This window comes from Otolemur garnettii, unplaced genomic scaffold (genome assembly GCF_000181295.1).
Source record: "Otolemur garnettii isolate 467f Iridium unplaced genomic scaffold, OtoGar3 scaffold00226, whole genome shotgun sequence".
Classification (NCBI taxonomy): Eukaryota; Metazoa; Chordata; class Mammalia; order Primates; family Galagidae; genus Otolemur; species Otolemur garnettii.
Window position 1 is genome coordinate 656,468 of NW_003852621.1, and position 9,208 is coordinate 665,675.

The 9,208-nt window shown below is 59.0% G+C and overlaps 1 protein-coding gene across 1 annotated transcript in view; it reads right to left on the bottom strand.

The window, feature by feature from the left end:
- The window catches only part of SLC12A7 (solute carrier family 12 member 7), a 59,351-nt gene extending 51,412 nt beyond the window's left edge, over positions 1–7,939 (bottom strand). The window contains exon 1 of the mRNA XM_023508181.1: positions 7,744–7,939. Within this exon, the coding sequence (XP_023363949.1) occupies positions 7,744–7,867 (124 nt within the window). The 5' untranslated portion in view covers positions 7,868–7,939. The remainder of the gene's footprint in view (positions 1–7,743) is intronic.
- Between the last annotated feature and the right edge of the window lie 1,269 nt (positions 7,940–9,208).

Consider the following 9,208-nt stretch of genomic DNA (forward strand, 5'->3'; position numbering starts at 1 on the left):
GACATGTGCACGAGCACACACAGACCACACACAGTATAAACTCACACACACACTGACATGTGCACGAGCACACACAGACCACACGCAGTATAAACACACACACACTGACGTGTGCACGAGTACACACAGACCACAAGCAGTATAAACTCACACACATGCACACACACTGACGTGTGCACGAGCACACAGACCACACGCAGTATAAACTCACACACACACACACTGATACATGCTCGAGCACAGACAACACACAGTACAAACTCACATACACACACACACTGACACGAGCAGACATGCTGCTCTTACAAATATACAACACATTCCCATACACTCTCACACACAAACACACCTCACATATGAGAGCCCCATACACACCTATGCACACACATGCACTCACATGTGCCCATGCCCATACATGTACAGTCACATGGACATACTGTCTCACACACATACACATATACATGCACACACATATTCACATATGCACACATGTAGCACACATGCACATGCCCACAACTCTCACTCCTGCAACTCCTCCTGGGGATTCAGTACCCAAGCTGCGTACCCAGTGGGGTAGATGCCCAGGCCCTGGGCCCCACAGCTCTACAAGCTTCCTGGGCACAGTGTTGCCCGGGCGCAGTCTTGTTCTGAGACTTTCCATCCATAGGACACCCCCCCCCCATGGGAAGGTGGCCTCTGTGACCTTGCTTCCCGACACCCCTCATCACGTGGCTGGCTGTTTGCTGGGCCTGGTCCAGCCTCTCCTCCCCCAAGAGGCCAGAGAAGCCATCTGAGCCTGCGAGGGGCTACAGGGGGAGTAGCCATAAGAGGATGGGTGGTGAAGGGGCCCAGGCCTGGCAGGCGACCCTCAGGGCATCCATGGGCCCTCCCCAGGGAGGCTCCTGTTACAGCCCCGTCTGGGCTGTGGCTCTCCGCTAAGTGGCAGGGGAGGCTGGGAACAGCTTGGCACCCTTCCCTCCCGGTGAGGGTCAGAGTCTCTGAGCCTCCCTGAGAGCCCAGGCTGGACCCACCGGCGCCAAAGACCTGCGGAGGGGGGAGCCAGGGAGACGAGAGGTCATGGCCACTGTGACAGCCCTGTTCCTGGCGGGGGGACCGAGCAAAGAATACATGAGGATCGCATTACTAGTCTCCTCCCGGCCTCCCTGCACACAGGGGCTCTGGTGGCCGTGGGGGGGGGGCACCACCAGCACCCTGTGGGGCTCCCCCCCACATATGCATGGGCATCAGTGACTTTAGCCTCGTACCAAAATGCTCTAACCACTCAGAGCAGCTCAGACCCCATGAGAACCCAGGCTGGGTGGTGACTCACACTCCAGACCCCAGTGTCCCTCCACAGAGCCATGCGAGGCGCAAGGGTGGCTGTGGGGCTCTGTCTGAGAACACCCCAGAACACAGGAAGTTACCACGCAGCCCAGCCCCACATGTGACTCGGAAACAACTCTCCTCCCCACCATTGTTTTCTCAAAATGAAACCACCCAAGGAGAGAAAGAGGAAGAGCCCCACGTGCCAGTCCTAGGGTACTGGGACACCAGGGCCTGGCCTCAGAGCCCTACCACAGCCAGCAGGCAGCCGCCTGTGCCACACACATGTCCCAGGCCCTCCAGAAGCAGCACACACCTTTCCCTGCAGGGACATAATCACCCTTCAACCAAAAGCAGCCCGTGGGACCAGGCTGCTCAGAGCACTCCTGGTAGGAGGCCCAAGGACCCCCGAGGAGCTGGCAGCCATGGTCAGGGAACGTGGGAGGGGCTGAGGCCAGAAGGTTATCTGTACAGACCAGACCTCTGAACAGGGAGTCTCCCCCTTTCTCATAAAGGAAAGGTATTAACCCTCTGTGCACTGCCCTTGCCCCCAGAACACCACCCCAGTACCCTGAGAGGGAGGACAAGCTCTGCCAGTGCCTCCCCAGCCCTGGCCTACTGCCCAGACCAGCTCATCCACTGCTGAGTGCTGCCCAACCCCTGGTCCCAAGGGCTCCCACCCCCACAGGCAGTGGGGTCTTCCCTCTGGAGGCCCCGGAAGTCCTCAAACTCCTCAGGGCAGCTGTCGCCACAAAGTGACTCTAGGAACCACTGGGATGGTGGCTGAGGCACAGCACCTGGCCGCAAGAACAGTGGTTAATACTTAACATTGAGCATCAAACTTTGCCCTCAAGTCTCTGGTCCCACAAGGCTGTGGTCAGGATTGAGCCTCTAAGCCTCTGTCTCCAGCCCTGAAGACAGCACCCCTGGAAGGTGTCTAAGGCACTTGTCCACCAGTGCACAAGTTTCCTGGTCAGGTCCAGGGAGCTGCCAAGGCACAGAGCCCTTGACCTGAAGTGGTTTTGCACCTCCTCACTGCCTGGCAGGTAGGGGTAGAAGACCCTCACTCACGCTGAGGGTCCAAATGGCAGATAGCTCTGGCCCACTCGGCCACTACCTGGCAAGGTCTGTGACATTTGCTGAGTTCTAGAAGAGGGAGACCCCTGAGCTCCCACATGGCTTTGGCCCAACCAGCTGTGCACCCAGGACAAAGCACCCAGCCCTCTCTGGGCACCCTATCCTGATGGCCATACAGACCACGGGAAGGCCATGTCAGCCATGAAGCTGAGCCAGGTGGAGTGCTGGAGTCCAGCAGCACCGTGCCCACTAAAAGAGGAAGGGCATTGCATGACTCCCAGGCCCTGTATGCATGTGCAAACGTGTATGTGAGAACACGCATGTACAGGCACCAGTAGCATGGCCCTTGCCCTGTGTCCTGGTACTGGCCATTGCATTTGGTGCTCCAGCCTAGCTCCAAGGCCAGGACAGTCCTCAGACCAAATGAGGGAGCAGTCCCGTCAGGGAGCGAGGGAGCAGTCCCGTCAGGGAGCTAGGACGCACTCCCTGAGAGCCACCAGCACAGACAGGTGGGCCACCCAGCTGAGAGCACACAGCACCAGCGTGGGTGCCACTCACTGCAGAGCCCAGGACACCTCCACATCCCACATTCCCCGCTAAGTGACACCGCCTCCCCAAAGTCCAGCTGAGTGCACATGGAGCCCACAGTGCCCTGGGACTCACGCTTGGCCTGGCCAGCCCCAGGCTGTCTTTCCCATAAAAGTGCCTATGGCCAGCTCAGTGACCTGCGGCTGCAGGCCCTGACTCACCATCCCAAGGCCCCTCAGAAGGTCAAGAGCCCCCACATGCCAACACTACACACTTAGAGGCACTTCTTATTTATTTATTTATTTATTTTAAGACAGAGCCTCAAACTGTCGCCCTAGGTAGAGTGCTGTAGCATTACAGCTCACAGCAATTCTAACTCCTGGGCTCAAGCGATTCTCCTGCCTCTGCCTCCCAAGTAGCTGGGACTACAGGCACCTGCCACAACGCCCGGCTATTTTTTGGTTGCAGCTGTCACTGTTGTTTGGCAGGCCGGGGCTAGATTCGAACCTGCCAGCTCAGGTGTAGTGGCTGGCGCCTTAGCCACTTGAGCCACGGGCGCTGAGACCAGGAAAGGCACTTCTGAGAAGCCAACTGCCCATCATGGTCCCTGCTAGGGAGTGACCCACACCAGTTCCTGCTCAGACCTGCCCCATTCATAGCTCCCAAGCTCCCATCCACTACCCCTCCCACCTCTCACCACTCCTCCAGCACCACTGTCCACATCATCTGAGTCCTGCACCTGTGCCCCTATCTCAGTGGCCACCCAATGCCAGGCCTCTTTGGCAGTCTCCCCACAGAGCCCACTTCATCACACAGCACGCATTGGCTCCTCCTATTCACGTCACAGTTGTACCCCAGGCCCATGAGGAACACAGCCTGGGCAGACAACCCTGCCATACATTCCAGCTGCCAGCTTTGCTAGGCTCATGCAGCCAGCCTCGGAGCCCTCTTTGAGCTGTTGCCCACAGCTTGGAGGCCCCAGCATAGCACAGCCATGGACCTAGGTCCAGGAGGCAATGGGTGCCAGATACACCCAAAGGCCTAGGAGCTGAGGACAAATATCAGACCCAGGACAAGAGGCTCACACTACTAGGAGATACCCAGCCACCCACTGGACAGGCCTGGCTCCAAACGGAAGACTGGATGCCAGGGACCCCCATGCATATGACCCTCTCTACCAAGTAAGTGCACACATGTGGACGTGCACATTCTGCACACAAGCATTCACTCAGCATGCACATGCGCACATGGGCTCGGCATGATGCCCCAACATGTTTCACCAGGTGACTCCTAAGGGGACAGGCTGGGGCTCCACAGAGCAAGGACATAGTCCTGGATGCCCTGCAGCTTCTGTTTCATGTGTGACTTTCAGTTCCTTTGGTTTTAAAAAGAGAATTTGGTTCACAAAATACCTGTTTTATAATCTCTGGCCCCCACTCTGAACATCAGCAGTCTCTGAAAGACATTCTGACTCTCAGTCCCATTTGTGAGGAGCCCGACAAGGCAGTGCTGGTTGGCTCCACTGGGTGGGGGTCTCCTCCTCCCTGGCTACCTGTTGTGTACATGTGGCCTCCCTGAGACAGGGTAGGAGCTGCAGCCTCCCATCCTCACTAGCAGGACTGAGCCTAGAAGCTTTGTACTCTGCCCCCCTCCTGTAATGTACTGTTCCCTGGATCCCCACATCTCAAAGGTGACCCCAAGATCAGCTGGCCAGCATGCATCACCTCCCATCCTAGCAGCAGCAGCCCTGGGGCAGCCAGAACACTGTCCACTGCCTGGACTGTACCTTACACCACACTGAGTAAAGGTGACCCAAAGCCACCTCAGTGCATCGGGAACAGAGTAGCAAGACCTTTGGTGACCAATGAGCCTGCAGGAGGATCCATTCAGCCCCAGGACAGTCCCAAGAAGGACTAGCCCCACCCAGGGTATAGGGATGGGCTGCCCAGGCTTCAGGGGCACTGCTCACCTGTGAGCATCCACACTGAGGCTGCAGCAGCTGCACTGGGAGCTCCTTCTGAAGGGTGGGGCAACCAGGCCAGCAGGGCCCTCGCTAGATGACAGCTGCTGGCCTTCACACCACACAGCTTGGACTTTCCCTCAAGTCACTACAAACCCCACAACTGAGGTTGGAGAAAGGCCCTGCCCCAGCACAGCGTCCTCACCAGCTCCTCCTCTCTGACCGAGAAGGAAGGTGTTCTTCCTGCCCCGTGATGAGGCGTTTCATATCCAGACAATATGACAGTAGGTTCTCTGTCCTGCAGTTGGGCTGAGGAACATGGTCTGCCTTGGCTCTGGCAGAGACAGCTGGGAAGCTACGTGGGGTCCGGCTCTTTCCAGCTCTTGGTGCCACGGGCCCAGGAGGCTCCTCACCACCAGTCTGGGCTGGCCGGGCCTTGCCAAGCTGCCTTGGATTTGGCAGAAGGTTGTGTGGGCATACACTCCCCTACCTCACCTGGCGTCCTGTACTCTGGGTGCCCAGAGCCCCTACTCCCGAGACAGCCTGGTACATCCCAAGATCCTGCCCAGAACTCCAGGCCTCTGAGATGGCTTAGGGTACCAATAGTGCTGGTGACTCCCCGATTGGGTGGGTTTGTGTCACCCTCGCCTGTGACCATGTGGCATGAACCCTACACAGCACGGACCCCATAAATAGGCCTCTAAGAAGGGCTTCTGCAGGATCTTCTGTTCACCACCAAAGACCAAACTGTCACACTCCTTCCCCAAGGGCAGCCCCTCCTAAGCCCCTCCTAAGACCTATCACACCTCTAAGCACCATACTGAAAATCTGGACAGTCAAGTGGGCCCCCAAAACCATTTATCACGCACGCCTGCAACAGCCTGGCAAGTTGTGTGGCAGTTCAGCCAAACCCCCCCGGGGTGAGCACCCTCATTCATCTGAGATTGTTCACCTGGCATCATCGTGTGAGGAGTGGCGCTCCTGACTAGTCCTCAAAAGAAGTGAGGAAACAGGCAGCAGAATGGGAACCGGCTGGCTGGAGATGCTGGCCCGCCACCGGACGAGATGCAGGCTGGGGCACTGCTTGACAGGGGCGGGATGAGGAAAGAGGGCAAGAAAGTTATCTCTGACTTAGAAAAAGCAACACCTGACCGGGCGCCTATAGCTCAAGCAGCTAGGGCACTGGCCACATACATGGGAGCTGGCGGGTTCGAATCCAGCCCCAGCGTGCTGAACAACAATGACAAATGCAACCAAAAAGGTGGCCGGGCGTTATGGTGGGAGCCTGTGGTCCCAGCTGCTTGGGAGGCTGAGGCAAGAGAATCACTTAAGCCCAAGAGTATGAGGTTGCTATGAGCTGTGACACCAAGCACTTCACCCAAAGCAACAGCTTGAGACTGTCTCAAAAAGAAAAAGCAACACCTCAAGCCAGGGAGAAGGTGAACACCTGGGAAGGAGCAGTCAGGCTGCCACCATGGAAGGGCAGCTGTGTGTCTTCTGGGAACTCCAGACGTGAGGATGCAGAGCCCCCCCACCGCCCCCGCAGAAAGACCCGGTCTGGGCAGGAACTCTGGATGTTCAGCATCCCCAGTGGGAGCTGGGGGAAGACGAGGCCGGCTCACAAACTTGTATACGCCTCGTCTAGGACTGACCAGCTCCAAGAAGCAACACCACATGTCCCACCCCCACTGCCCTGTGCAGAGGGACATGAGATTGCTCCCCACCCACCCAAAGGAGATGCACAGGACCCAAACCCTGGCCCTGACAACAGCATGAGGCCCAGGGGCCAGTGCCTTTAGGGTAGTTCCTAATCTTTGTCTGCTGGCTCCCAAAACTGCCCAGGGGAGCTGCCTGGACTTTTCTGCCTGGGCAGGAGCTGCTAAGGACCTGTCCTGCAGAACTAGCCCCTTTCCTTCCTCCACCCTGGAGCAGGAATCCTGGTGTCCACAGCATGACATAGAGCACATGAATGAATAGAGTGGGGGCGGGACAGAATACACCCACTCAGACACCCTTGAGGGCCTGTCTGCCCCCAACTTCTGAACGGGAGCTGAGACCCCAAGATTACATAGCTGCTCCAAGGTGACCCACCCAGCAGCAAAAGAGAAGTTGGGTTTGGAGCCAGGACAGAGGGAAGAAGCTGGGGGTTCCCGAGAGGAAGTGCAAGACCTGCCAACCTCCAGAATCCAAGAACAAGGGGGCCCAGAGGACAGCCTGAGCAAGGCCTGGGCCGGTCTCCCTGCCCAGGACCCCACAGGAGGCCTGTCCAAGGTCAGCTGGAGGCAGAACTGGACCTCAGCCAGGGCCTATCTGGCTGGCTGCCCTTGGCCCAGTGGCGCTAAGGCCAGCTCCGAGGAAGCAGGAAGGCACCAGCTCACGGGAACCACCTCTGGGACCTCACTCACTACTCAAGCTAAGGGGCGCAGGCTTCTCTCCCTTCCACAGCCCCACCAGCAGCGTCCACATCCCCTCCCAACAGTCCCCGCTGGCCTCTAGAGGCAAAGGCGCCTCTAGTGGCCCCTCCTGAACCCTTGTAGGCTCGGCCACCCAGGCAGTGAACGGCCGGTAGTTGTGTTACACCCTGTGGCTAAGCTGGGGCATAGGGCTTTAAGCGGGAGAGGGGACGAGAAGCGCGGGGAAACAACTGCATACAGGCGGAGCAGCCCCCACCCCTCCGGGGGCCCGGCTTCTCAGCCTGGGTCACTCATCGGCCGCTCTCAGGCCGCCCTGCCCCTCGGGCCGATCCCTACCGCCTGGGCAGCCCTACCCCTCCCGCGCTGGCTCCCTACCCCTCCTGGGCCACGAGAGGGTCCCGGCCGTGCCTTTGTCCGGCGGGCAGGTGCGGCCGCGCTCACCCGGGCTGGGGCTGTCGAGCTCCGGGCCCTCGGGGGGACCCGGTGCCTCCGTCCGCTCAGCCGCGTCGTCCCCGCCGCCGTCGGCGCGCGCCTCCACGGGCACCACGGTGAAGTTGGTGGGCATAGTGGTTGCGGCCCTACAGCCCCGCTCCGGCCCCACTCCGGCCCAGCTCTAGCCGCCTCTCCCGCCGACGCCGCTGCCGCTACCGGACTTGAGCGCAGGGGCGGGGTCCTCCCGCCCCGCCCTCGCCCCGCCCCGCCCGGACCACGTGACCTCACCTGCCCGCCCCCGCGGCCCCGGGAAAAGTTTGCCGGCAGCGGGGCGGGGCGACTTCCCGCAGGTCCCCCACGCGCAAGCCCTCGCCGGCCTAAGTGCCCAGAACCCTGGACACGGGGTCTTCGCGGCCCGCGCCCTCTCCCCCTGGCCTCACCCCGCAACAGGGTGCGCGCACCCCGCCCCTTCCCGCCGAGTCTGCCCTGCCAGGTCCTCTCTTTCCCTCTCACAGGGTCATCCCCACCCCGGGGCGATTCCTAGCCCTCCCCAGCACTATCTGCATCCCACCCCCGGGCAGTTCCCTGACCTCACCCGCTGGCCCACAGGCCTTGGGCTCCTCTGGTGGTCCTGACTCACCCAGCCTGGCCTGGAAGGTATTTGCTGCAGGAACCAGGTTGGCCTGGGGGAAGGCTTCTCTGGGACCTAGTCCTAGGCCCTGTGACATGCCTGGCCCGTGCTGTGGAGTGTACAACCCTTGGGAAATGCACTACCCCCATCCCACTGGGCCATGGTGTTCTGGGGAAGACCCCCAAACAGAGATCTCACAGGGTGATGCAGGGAAGCCCCCAACAAAGTGGGGTACCAGACCCCAAAAAGCATGTACCAGGATGGCACAGGCCTTGTTCTTACCAACACCTGGTCCATTTTTCACAAAAACTGGGAACAACCAGTGTCCATCATTAGAGAACTGAGCTAAAATGTATAGCGACTGGTGCAATGAATCGCTCCAAAACTATTCTCCAGCAACCAAGCAGAAATGCAAGTGGTGTGAGTGAAGATGGTCTCAGCTTGTTGCCACATGGAAACATCACATGGTTTAACTATGCTTTTAAAATCCACATGTTGCTATAACCCTAAAAAGCAGCTGGCAGGTTAGAGGTCATCTCTGGGCTCTGAGTCCCCGGGATCTACACTGTTTCATACCAACAACCAGGAAATGAGAAACCAAATTCTGAAAAGCCACTTCCGACCAGAGGCACAGAACACCTAGGAGTGGCCTGGGTTTTTGGCCTCTGCCCCATGGATTCTTCCAGCCAGATGCTGAAGGTCTAGGCCCCTGGAGTATTCCCAAGGAGCACCATCCCTCTGCAGAATAGGGGTGCCTGGCCCACACCCGCCACCCACCCAGGGCAGGACAGGGCTGTACACAGCTCTGAGCGGCTGCCTCTCCACCCTGTCAAGATGGAATGG